Here is a 13,449-nt window from a genome sequence, read left to right on the forward strand (position 1 = left end):
CTAATGGGAGTGCCCCTGCCAAATTATGGAGGGAGGGAGAGGAGAATTAAAAAGAAGGTGTGTGAACGATGTCAAAATTGAACAGAAATATAATTGAAATAACAAGTTCTGCTTGAACACATACATAAATGTATATTGTGTCAAATTACAAAAGATAATTGCATCAAGGTATCAATATGCATACTAGGACCTTACGTTGCGTCACATGCATGCGGATTGATATATCGATTCCCCAAATTAAATACGTTGTAGCGTGCAGTGCCGTCAGACTACGTAAGTCTGGATACTGGGCAGCGAAGTCCTACAGCCACAGTAACATCCTAGACGAAGTACCTCGAGAAATCTGCGAATTTACCCGTTCACAACTGAATCAACTGGTATCCGACATGCAAAGATGATACAACTCCCTCTGCCATCAGTGATATTTGAACTGCGTCCTTCCGCTGCGACACTCTAGCACCTTAATCACTAAGCCATCCGAACACCTTCGCATCATAAACTCATACTAAAGTCACTGAATCCCCCTAAAAAATCCTGGCGGTCCTATCAAACACTCCAGTTCGGTTTTTGCGTGGAAGCCTTCCGTGCCTGGAAAATACACCCTGGTACTGACAGTAGGTATGGTGTTCATTAATTTGGCAGACCATCGACTTTGATAAAAAGGTACTGACATAGTGCATACATACAGGGTGGTCCAAAAGTCTTTACACATGGTCCAAAAGTCCCTTCACACCAAAATAAAACGCGGAAAACAACTGAACGATGAATATATTGAGGAAAAGCGAGAACAAAATGTTGCATAGGGTCTATCTTAAGTGTTCGAGTTGCGCACCGTCGCAGTTGATGCAGTCATCGAGGCGCTGAATGCACTCTTTCAGAGTGTGTTTTTGATGTCTCCAAATCTTGTCTTTACTACACCCCAGAAATAAAAATCTATTCGGATCAGGTCAGGGGAACGGGGAGGCCATTCTATGTTCCCCTTACGCAGCATATACTGTTTCTTACACTTTTCGACCTGTCTTGACTACTAGTGCGCTTTTCTTTTCACTCACCATTTAAGAGAAGCAAGTACAGGGAATATTTTTAGTGAATTCTTAACTCGAAAGGGAATCGCTGTCTGAGGTATAAGATGTGCTGAGCTAATTGCGGATACGGTTAGTAAGGCAGAATATCTTTCCATCTACTCCCTGGCACAACTGGGTGTAACAGGGTCATTCAGATTATAGTGACTCATCCGTCTTCCTTTCTCAAACGAGCTTTTTTGGTGCTTCTCCGAAGTAGGAACTCAAACCATTAAAGGCATTTTTTTAAAGATTCCTTCATGAGCTTGCGCATGACGTTTCCTTTCATCTTTCCTGCAGTAATGAACGTAAGCTCTGTCTCCATCAACGAATTAATTACATGGGTTTACCTCTATCTTATATGATTCCAAACTTATCCACACACATTTCCGACACCGCCTTATCCCTGCAAAGGGATGCAGCTGATGGGGGATTTTCCACGTCAGAACGGTGATCATCTGATCTGAAATTCATTACAATATGAGACAATGGTTGGGTCCTGTAAAGCATCAGTTATCTCTAGGTTGCCTCCATTTTGATCAATACATTACGTTAATTTAATTCGGTGATTTTCTTAACCAGACCTCCTGGTAGGGGGTTGAGCGAAGTGCTGACAAGGTTTTTTCAGAAAATTGGTGAAATTGGTTTTGTAATGTGTGATCCCTTTTTTTGAACGGATGCACTGCCTTAAAAACATTAGCATCCTCTTGCTCTAACAAACGAAATGGATCGGGAGCGAAGTGAATGATTGCGGACCTCACATTATATTCCATCATCATCATCAACGGCGCAACAGCCGGTATCCGATCTAGGTCTGCCTTAATAAAGAACTCCAGACTTCCCGGCTTTGCGCCGAGGTCCGCCAATTCGATATCCCTAAAAGCTGTCTGCCATCCTGACCGATGCCATCGCTCCATCTTAGGCAGGGTCTGCCTGGTCTTCTTTTTCTACCATAGATATTGCCCTTATAGACTTCCCGGGCTGGATCATCCTCATCCATACAGATTAAATGATCCGCCCGCCATAACCTATTGCGCCGGATTTTATTCACAATCTGACGGTCATGGTACCGCTTCTAGATTTTACATTATATTTACCATATGCAAAGAACGAGGAAGCAAAGAATTTAATGTCGCCTGTCTCATGAACAACCCATTTGGGCAGCTGGTAACTGATTTCAAACCGATTAATGAACGAATCTACTGAAGTTTCTCAATGTGTGGTACATCAACTGTCATGCACCGAAGGAGGATAAAAAAGATGTCATTAAAGACAAATTCTGCACCCGACTTGACAGAATTTCTGACGGGTTGCCCTCCAATGATATCAAAATATTATTGCGAGACTTCAATTTGGCAACAAACTGTTCCAAAGGAGGGCAGAGTTTCCATAATGAAACAAACGATAATGGCCAAAGACTCATCGACTTCGCCAGTAGCAAAAATTTAGTTGAAAACTCCACTTGCTTCACCCATAAGAATGTACATAAAGTGACATGGGCATCACTATCGTCGAAACAAGACTACTGATCGAAAGATGAACTCGAGCCAGAGAAGACAAGTATCACGAACTAAGGCGATACGCTAAGAAGATCTGCAGAAGAGATCAAAAGTTCAAAAACAACCAAATATTAACACTTGACGACAGCTTGAAGAACAAAGACCGGCGAGCAGCATTTAGCATAGAAACAGATGAGGATAGGTTTTAAACCGTGAATCTCCCTCTGTAGAGATTAGAATGGCAATATCATCAGCGACTCAAATAAAAGCAAGATGGGTTCAATATTTTCACGACTCTTGAACCCATTGACGAGACATTTCCACCGCTTTTTCATTCCGGATGATCCCAACGGAGAATAAGTGCCCACACCTCCGACTTTGTACGAAATAGAGGCAGCTTTCTTTAAATTAAAATCATATAAAGCTCCCGGAATCGATGGCATCCCAGACGAGCTCTTAGAAGAAGGGGGAACAGACCTCACCACTACAAGCTAATCAGCAAAATCTGCACAACCGAACAAATATCTGACGACTGGAGGAAAACTTTAATTTGTGCAGTGTACAAAAAGAGGCGATCGTCTGCGGTACGAAAACTACGGAAGGATTTCATTGCTGTGCATGTACTACAAGGTGCTGATGAATATAATCGTATGACGACTGAGAGATTATGCAGACAACAGCATTGGGGGTTACTAAGGTGGCTTCAGATCGGGACGATCGACAACGGATCAGATATTCGCTGTTAAAGAGGTACTTGAAAAGTGCTGGAAATATGACATCGATGTGCATCAATTGTTCGTTGACTTCTGTCAGACATACGATAGTGTAAATCGGAATGCTCTATGCAGAATACTGAACGAGCTAAAAATCCCACCGAAGGTAGTCCGGCAAGTGAAAGCTACAATGAATAACAATAAAGCCAGGTGAAAAACCAAAATGAACGGACAGAAAGCTTTCCTATAGTGTCGAAACTTAAGCGAGGAGATGCTCTCACCCTCACCTTCTTTAGCTTGGTGCTTGAATACGTCGTTAGGAAGGTGGCCTAAGTTGATGCCAGAGGTACGTTACTATTAAAATCCGTGCAACTGGTTTCGTACGCAGACGCTGTGGATATTCTTGCCCGATTGATGCTTCGTGCGAAGGAAGTGTTCGAGCAGTGAGTGAAGTGAGGCTCAGGGTCAATGAATCCAAAACGAAGTACATGACTCAAACTCAAAAGCCGGATGCTAGTATGCAGAACATTTCAACAGGCGAACATAATTTCGAACAGGTGGCCCAATTCGCCAACGTAGGAGCCCTACTCTCAAAGGACGGAAACGAAAAACACGAAATCCAAAGGCGGATTACTACTGCTCATAAAGCAATTTATGCGGTTCTCTCTATAATGAGATCGACAAATTATACAAACGCAGTAAAACACATTTACAAGATATTAATTCGTCTCGTGCTGCTGTATGGATGCGAGAGGAGGGACTTTGACGTAAATATCGGAAAAGCAGACCGACCGAACAATTTTCGAAGCCATAAAGGAGATGCCTGGGGAATCAGATACAATCATGAATTGTATGGATTATTTAAGGACCCACCAGCATCAACACTAGTCAAAATCCGGAAATTGTAAAGGGCTGGCCGCTTCGAAGGATTCCGAAATGAGTGCTGAAAGTTCGAGCCGATGAGAGTCAACTACAAGGCAACCCAAAGAAACGAGGCAAGAAAGAAAGGAGGACTCAGTGGACCCAGGCTTGTTGGGCTGTTGCCCCATCGAAAAAAGGAGATTTCGCTCAACTCTTTCCAACAATGCATAGGTATGCTGACGAAAGCCTGGCCGGCTTGGTCTTTAGATGAGCCACGGTTGAAGATAATAGTTACGAACAGCAGGATTGAGATAAACCATGAAAAATGAGAAGGTTCTAAATTAGGCTATCGTGCTGGCTATTGCAGATCTTTTTTAAATAGATTAGGCATCTTGGGGAAATATTGTCAACAAGCAGTCATTGACAATCGGGCTGGGTATTCTGCTACTTATCTTAAAAGATGCAAGTCAGCCCCGTCGCTGAAGAAAAGGATTACGTCGTCTGACTTTGTCAAGAAGCGCTTCCAATACATTTTATCATGGAGCAAAATCACATAGATTAAGATGCTGCACGACAGCCAATTTATACGACTGAAATTGTAGATCTTCATTCGCCTCGTAAAACGAACAGATAATCCATCCCCGACTAGAGCGCCACTAAGTCCGGATCCCTGATATGTTAACGCAGAGATTGCTGTGCGCTGAGGTAGGTGTCGATCGCTATCTGACTGCAGAAGCAAAGAAGGGCTGCTCCTAAGGAGGTCTGCTTTCGCCACTTCTGTGGAGTATGCTGATCGACTCACTACTATGCGAACTGAAAAATTTGCCAATACACGCTCAAGTTTATGCCGATGACGTGGCTGTGCTTGCTGTTGAACGGGATCTTGGAACTGAGTGTAGGAACATACAACGTGCCGTTGATTCAATAGATAGTTGGTGACATGGTCTTTCAGTTAATCCAAATAAAACCACAATGATATTATTCACAAAAAGGAGAAAACTGAATGGACTTTGCCACCCTGAGACGAGGGGGGTGGGTGTGGTAGTGCGGTGGGTTAAGGTGAGACAAAGAGGTTTTCACCGTAAACTAGCCACACTGCAAAGAACTGGGTATCGCTGGTGCGAGGAGCACGACATCCGGCGCAGCTCTAAATGCAACATTCAATTTGTAGCCCCTGAATGTATTTATTCAAAGCACTGCAATGAAAAACAACGGATGTGGGGGGCGCAGAGCACTGGAAGAGTTACTAGGGGTACTGAATCCAGTTCTTACAGTGCCTTCCGATTCTCGTGTCCCCATAAATCTGTTTGGTAGAAGATATGAAGTTACCCTGAAGCTTAGAGAGAACTGGGAAATCCCAGAGGAATGCGTGGCGGGATATACGGAAGTCACTACACCGATGGTTCAAAAACAGAAGAGGGTTCTGGAGCCGGAGTCTACCTCTCGAATAAAAATGAGAAGTAGGCTTTTCCTTGGGACAATATGCAACGGTTTTTCAAGCTGAAGTTTATGCGATCCTAAGGGCGGCAAACTGGGTGAAGCTGCATTCAGGGCGTTGAGTAGTCCTTTGATAACCTCGAAAATCGTTCAGGAATTCTTTAGCGAAAGAGGCGTCAATCTCCCCTATGCCGGAACCGGAACTAACAATTAGAGCATCAGTAGCATTGGCTAAGTCTGTCTCCAAACTGGGAACAAGCTTCCCACAATGACACACCAAACTTTTCCTGCCAGAATCGAACATGCGTACCGCAAAGTTTATCCTGTCGAAAGCAGGAGGACTTGCAGGTGTATTATGGGCATTCTGACAGACCATAATTCACTAGCTGGGCTTAGGAATTACTCAAGATGATACGTGCCCCTCCTGTAATGAGGAAGCGGAATCCACGGAGCATTTCCTATGTGAATGCCCTGCCTATGGAGGCATTAGGCATCAGATCTTTGGTGCCGATGTTCTCCAATTGCGACGGGTAGCATCACATCCACTAACGTAACTCCATCGATACGTTAACGAATCCGGAATATTCCATTAGACGGGGGTAGCGAGTACAATGGGCCAACACGGCCTGAGTGCTCAGAAGTTATAGCTTCTCCCCCACCACACACACACACAAGTCGAAAGACCAATCGCCTAGCTGGCTTTGTCGCAGTGGAGCGTAGAAAAGATTAAAGCATTTTAGAATTCTGTATTTCTCCTTTGTCCCAAATATCATAAATGTGAGTTGTAATATTGCTTCCACTTTATTAAAGTTTTACGGCGAGTGAGGAATACTGCGAAAACCCCAATAACCCTCATTTCGCCATATTTTAAGTATCTCAAGGGTTATTTGATGTATTGTTATCAGGTTGGCACTGTCAACAGTTCCCTTGGAACTATTTGCACTTACCTGAAATGCCCCACCAATCACACTAAAGTATCTTTCATCTCCATTTGGTATTTGGAATATTTTTGACGTAGGTAATTATTATTTATATTTTTCAAATCTCTTACTACAACTACCATATTTATTGAAATTGCCTTATCAAGTAGCTTTCATTAAAAAGATAATGATTCACTTGGCGTCACACAAGATAACGCGGAATACTGTGCAATTATTTGGTAGCTATGCCTCCTCTATAGCTTTGATTTTCTCCGGCACATTATCAGATAAATTAGCATTTTCACCGATATTGTAATCGCGTATTGTTTTTATTAATTCTCTAACGCAATATTCTATTTTTACTTTTAGCCTTTATCAAGGTCTCGAATGGATCGTGCAACGTATCAAAAAGAAATGACAGACAAGTGACGACTACGACGACACATAGTAAATATTATGATGTACCGATAAATTATTATTACTATTGTATTACATAATGCGTTTCCCTATATTCCCCCCCCCCACTTCTAACTGCGCTAGACTGCAACCCAAACAGTTATTTTTTATTCCTTGAATCAATATCAAATAATATCAACTTTTACGAAGATAGAACTATTGTTGAAGAAAGTGCGAAAAGAATGATACAATGTAAAGAATAATATTTTTTGGTATTATTTTTTTAACGTTTGCGATATGTAGACAACAATCAATAGAAGATAATGAAGGAACTATTGCTGTATATTTACTAATAAAAATTCAAGAAGAAATAAACTCAATAATAATTTTTCTACCTGTTGCAAAGTAACCGATAAATCACTGACCCATTGCGAGAGAATGATATACAAACGAAAGTATGAAAATTTGTGAGCGTTGTTGAAAATCAAATCAATAGGAAACCATGTCTCAGCTGGAAGTAAACGGAAAACCAAACAAAAATAGTGATTATGTAAGAAATAAGTCCGTTCAATGATTAAACTCATGTTTCAGATGAATGCGCGGATGGTACGAATCTTTGTTGTTACAGAAGTATAAGGAGGAAAGTAGAAACAGCTTTTCATTTGCTTTCGTGATGAAATGAGATTCCACCAGTTTTTATTACAACCTTAGAGAAGTCAGCGTCAGATATCATTGAACCTTCGCCAAAATTATGCGGTTTTATTGTTATTTCTCGCTCGTTCCGAAGTTCAGTGATTTCTCATTGAACTGATGAACGCATCGAAATTCATGCATTCAATTGCAGTAATCAAGTCGATCACATTTATGAAGGTTACGTTTGAATTCAGGAAAAACTATTAGAAAATTCAATGATCTGAATAAACTCTCCATCTCTGGTAATCGAAATGAATTTCAGATCAAAATACTTTTCTTATTTTTGTAAATTTGTGTTCGCTTAGTTGTTATAGATAGAATTGAATAAAATGTAAAATGAGAAAAAGTCAATGAATGAGTAGTAGATTTTCTATGAATTAGTTTCGAATTAATTATCTAAGTGAGAACAGATGAAAATTAACAGATAAACTATTGCTCTTAGACTCTAATAGTGTAAGGATGTTATTTTAAGTCTTTATATATAGACGTACGATGTATTTTAGTAAAATTACCTCTTTCTGATGCATTTTTTGTTTTATTTAAACGTTCAATTTGAAACAGGCGAAACTTGCTTAGCTTGGCTGCTATTCACTTTACGCTTCAGTTAATTCCCTTCAAAAGCCAGAGCCTGATCTTCAAAATATCCAGTCGTTTCCAACTACTTTCAATTTATTCTGAAGCAACCCTGATTACTGCATGCGGCATTATCATTCAGTGCTGACAAATATGAAGTTCAAGGTACGATACAATATCGTACACAATTCAGTACAGCTCCTCGCATGCATGCACATTTTTTCTAACATCAACTGTATAAGCTTTTTTCAAAATATCATGGACGAATGATCTTCCTTGATTTAAAAGTCCCTGCCTTACGGGATCCTATGTAAATTTCGAAGAAACTAAATAGTCGATAGTAAGAAATAAGCTCAGCATCACCATCCTAGGTGATCTCAAAATGCTTTCAGATACGCAACAAACTATAACGAGATATCTAGCTCGAGAAGCAACTTCCTCCAAGCCGCTTCACTCTCATTTTGTATATAAATTTTCAAGTGATTTCCGATTGTTAAACTCTCACTATAACTTGAAACGGTACAAACTAATCGAAACCTTTGTTAACACTTGCGTTTGCGCAACGCCATATGCTTCTGCACTATTCAAGGTAAAATCATTTCCATACACTTTATTCACTAGTTTCCATCCACAACCTCACTCAATAAAAGCAATCAAAAAACCAAACACAAAACCTAGGGGAAAGGAATGCAACACAAAAAAAAAATTAATAAAAAGATGGCAAATATTCCCCACATGCTTTTCCTCTGTTAATAGTAACATTTGATGCAAACAAAAATGCAAAAATTATTACACTAAGCGGTTTAGATAACAAATAACAATAGATTGTAAGATGTGAACAAACGCGACGAGGGAATAAATAATAATCTCTACTGAGATTAGTGTAAAATATAAGAGAAATAATGAAGCAAATAAAAGAGAAATTTTATTGTATTTATTCTAAGCCTTAAAATAAAATGATTTATTAATTTTAGATGGAAATTATCATGCGATTGCCAAAAAAAACAACTACGTGAAATGGAACATGAAAAAGAATTATTATTAGAAAATATATACAAAATAACAAAAAAAAATATTTTGTTTCTATAAACATGATCCCCCTTCGCTCAATTGCGACTGTCTGGCATTTGAAGTTACGTAATACAAATTCCACTCTCACAATCTCCCTTACCTGCAATAACGCGAAACCTTCGTTGATCTGTGTACTCTTTCCTAGCTTTGAAATTGCCTCATGGACTGCTCAGTCCGTTCGGGTATTGTTTCCCGCACTGCTTCTCGCAACACATGTATCGGGGGCATTCTCGAGATCCCTTAGATTATGTAGGTGTTACAACGTCCCATTGCTTGATATCTTTCGCTCTGCCTTCCTTCTTAGTTTCAAACATAAAAAAAGTTACTTACTTTCTCCGCCAACTTGAATTCACTTGTCAAGATTGGTCTGAACATCGAAGTCGATGGTAAGCGACCAAAAGGCAGACCTAAACAACGGTGGCTTGATACGCTGGATGGGGATTTAAAAGCCTCGAGATTGCATCCAGATCAGGCATTTGATAGAGCCCAATGGCGAAATCGATCACGACGAGCCGATCCCGCTTGTGAACGGGACAAAGGCTGAAGAAAAAGAAGACTTTCTAGTCCCCCTGCGGACAATATGTAATTATAATTTATATCGTTTTGTGTTTTATTAACTTTAAATAAACATTGTTCTTTTCATAAGGCTCAACCCCATTGATAGTTATGACTTCTGAAAGTGCATTATAAGTTGTGAATGAGATTTGTTACTTCTCCTTCTAACTTCAATTTGCCCGGAATCACGCTCTTATCCCCTATATTTGAAAATGATAACCGATGCGATTTCAAACCTGAAAATTATCGTACCCGGAGTACTCGTATGTTCGCGAAAAGAACCACACTATTTTGAAAGAAAAAAAACGAATATTCCGAAGATTTCCGTGTCCCCGGCTTTTGTAGTTGATGGCCTTAAACCTCATGGTGAATGATATGAACGAATCTTGTAAAAGGGTGACTCACGCGGTTTCATGTAGAAGTCAATGATTAATAGACTTGTTCACCCAAAGACTACAATTTTTATTATGATATTGCACTCGATTCACTGCATGGCGTAGCTAGCAATGCAATGTGTCTTATCCATTGCCACTTCGGTCTTCTGATAACATCACCCACAGATAGCTGGCCTGTGCGGCGACCAAGTTCTTTGTTTGGAATAATATCAGGCAAGCGAACAGAACACTCTCAATCTGATCTTGGTGTTGTGATAACTGCATTTTCAGATTTTCGACAAAGCAGCGAAAGCGGATTTAGCGCTGTTAGTACGTCGAGTAACATCCAGTTCCACCGTCGACAAACACCACGCTTTCTGGATATACACAATGAATTCGATGCTCTGGCCGCTAATGCAGATAGGTAGAGGTGATGATCAGTCAGACTGAGAATTTTGGTTTGGTTGGTGATTATCTTCAGCTCGACTCTCTCTCCAAATCCAGAGCCATTTATGCTAAGCTCCATGATTCGGTGAGAGAGCAAACAGATGTCTTTGGCGTAGTCGAGGTGTTTGAGGAAAGGTGTCATTCCTTCACGCCTTCCGGACAAGACCGATAACAAGAAGAAATGATATCGGTGTCAAGATGCAACCCCGGCGGATTTCGCTTTGGACATCAAATTACCCTGAGATTTAACTTCGGTGTAGCACGTGACATTTTAATGTAATAGCTACAGGTTTCTCTGGAATGTCCCTCCACTCCTACACGTTATCGAAAGCTTTCTGGAAATCGATGAAGATTAGGTGAAGTGAAAACTCCGTGCACTGTTCCAAAATGATTGGTAGGGGTTGACACCATCAATGCAGGAGGATCCATTATTTTTGCGACGGCAGGGATCACGTTGATTCTCCTCCAAATGTCGCACTCAGAACCGGTGCCCTTCTTTGGAATCTTAACGATCATCCTCTCTTCCACTCTCTGGGAAGGTTTCGTATTCCTAGGATTTCAATGGAAATTACTAGCGCATGATGGAGAGCCGATGTGCCCTAGGAACATATGGCGCAAAACAGTGAGTGCAGGCTTTTCAAGAAGTTGTCGATGGAACTGAAATATATTTCCCCAGACCAGCAACGATGATGGTATGTGCGTTTGACGCGCTATGCTCCATTTAGGGATAAATGGAAACTATATATATGATTAAATTTTCTAATGCTAATTCTACGTTACTCCAAGGCTTTCTAAACACATGACATGAACAACTATGCACCGTTTCATTGTAGACAATGGAACATATCATTTGTTTTCTCGAACATATTTGGCTGATGACCAGAACATTACGGAATTTTGGTGATTAGGACTATCTTCTTTGCCACTTACTATTTTTCCTCATGATTTTACGTTCTGTACATATTTTCCATCCATATGATTTTCAATTATCGTGCACTTTGCGCACTTTTCTTCTTTGCTTAGCCATGTCTTCCGGTAAACGAGCATTTCTGTCTAATATGACCGCTTTTAATGTCGTAAAACTGTTCCCTCGTTTTCAACGATGTCGTGAACGTTCCGAAACTGTTTAGTATTTTTAAGACATTTTGATGTATTATCGCCTTTATGATGTGCCCTTTGTAATCGCTGTCGTTGCATTTACACGATAGCCGGCGTTTGACTCTCATGCAGAGCGCGAAGTGTATTCAAAGCACATTTTGATGTTACACGCTTTTTAAAGTGCAGCAATGGTGTTGCATTAAGCGATAGTTTGATTTATGTCGATACCTTTTTGTCGATTAGCGATCCTTTTGTCGAATCTCCTACTTCCGACCAGTCAGGATAAGGGAATCCCAACTATTAGCATAATATTTATTTATTTCTTCCGAAGGTTATAGTTGTTCCCAATCAGTTAGCCGTATCTAGGCTCGGTTGTACTAATTTCCTTAGGCTTGATCTGGATGAAGTTTCGTGGCGGTCGGGGTGATTCTCATCGACTTCGATGCTCAGCTCAAGTGGCAAATGAATTACATGACCATACCATCGAAGACGCCTGTCTCGCAATTTTCGCCCGATCCGTGCAACCCTATATCGATCGCGGATATCCTCGTTTCAAATGTGATCATGGCATTTTACGCTGTTGGTCCATGTCAATTGGAAAATACGTTTATTAGTGATGTAAATAACTGATCGGAAGATGGTTCGAGTACAGTGGTGGGGTGACTATTACATTTCTAACATATCCCTTTGATGGCTATGGAGTAGATATCATAATCATGCCATTAAATCCCATAGCGAGCGGAAATTTTAGGATGTCATCTACTTCTAAATGCTTGGGCAATTCACGTTGTATTTAGTACCGTAGGTGCCTAGCAGGAATGGGGAAAGGCCACCCAGTATGATCTCCGCTTTGAGTTTCTTCATTATGAGTATCTTCTCAATTTCGCGGAGGGGCCTTTTCAACGTGCGATGGTTGCGCTTAATTCTTCGCTAGTACACCTGCTTTACTGCCGTCTTATCCAATATGGTCCGAAATCGGTTACTTTAGGTTCCGGGCCATATTGGTCATTGTACAGACCGAGCGCATCAAGTTACGCAAGATACTTCTATAGCAATTTGAGTGTCGTTTAGTATGCCAACGATCTGATTCCTTTAGTTCCTTTGGATATTAAAGTGAGCACACCCTTATTTATGGTGTATATTTTCGACTGAAAGATGCTGATATTTTTGCCTATTACCTCAAAAGTTTTTCCTAGTCTCTTAATTATTTTGAAAATTACTACATCCATTTCTATTGCGTTACGTGACATATCTGCCAATTGATACCAGCTTTTCGGCTGGTTTTCCTGCTTGATGTGCATGTTGATCTGAATGTAAGGAATTACATGTTAGAAAATCGGTAGTAATGTAGTTGTCCAGGATTTTCACCTGTATGTTCAGTACAAGCGATGTCAGGAAAGTCGATTTGAAAGATTTAAAGTAAGGAGGTTCTTTTTATTCATATTCGGAAGAAAGGCCACCTTGACCCGCCTCCAAGTCCTTGCTACAAGGCTGTACTATCTCCTGCTGCTTTCAAGAAGAGAATATTTCCTAAATCTCTTTGGAGTACTCTTGGAAAAATGCGCCCACACCAGATATTTCAGCAGTGTAAAAGTGATTTTGGCTTCTTGCCATAACTTTTTCGCTTTTCTCCAGTTTCCTTTGTTTCTCGTTAGCGCGAATTACATGACCATATCATCAAAGACGCCCGCTTGTAATTTTTCCACAGTCGGGGCCAAACCATATCGACCGCGTATATCCTCATTTCGGAT

General features: G+C 40.6%; 1 protein-coding gene across 1 annotated transcript in view; it reads left to right on the top strand.

Moving 5' to 3' along the window:
- LOC119653775 (ADP-ribosylation factor-like protein 5B) overlaps nt 1-9,105 on the top strand; it is a 100,694-nt gene extending 91,589 nt beyond the window's left edge. The window contains exon 5 of the mRNA XM_038058777.1: nt 6,861-9,105. Coding sequence (XP_037914705.1) covers nt 6,861-6,909 — 49 coding nt within the window. The 3' untranslated portion in view covers nt 6,910-9,105. The remainder of the gene's footprint in view (nt 1-6,860) is intronic.
- The last annotated feature ends 4,344 nt before the right edge of the window (nt 9,106-13,449 follow it).

This window comes from Hermetia illucens, chromosome 4 (genome assembly GCF_905115235.1).
Source record: "Hermetia illucens chromosome 4, iHerIll2.2.curated.20191125, whole genome shotgun sequence".
Classification (NCBI taxonomy): Eukaryota; Metazoa; Arthropoda; class Insecta; order Diptera; family Stratiomyidae; genus Hermetia; species Hermetia illucens.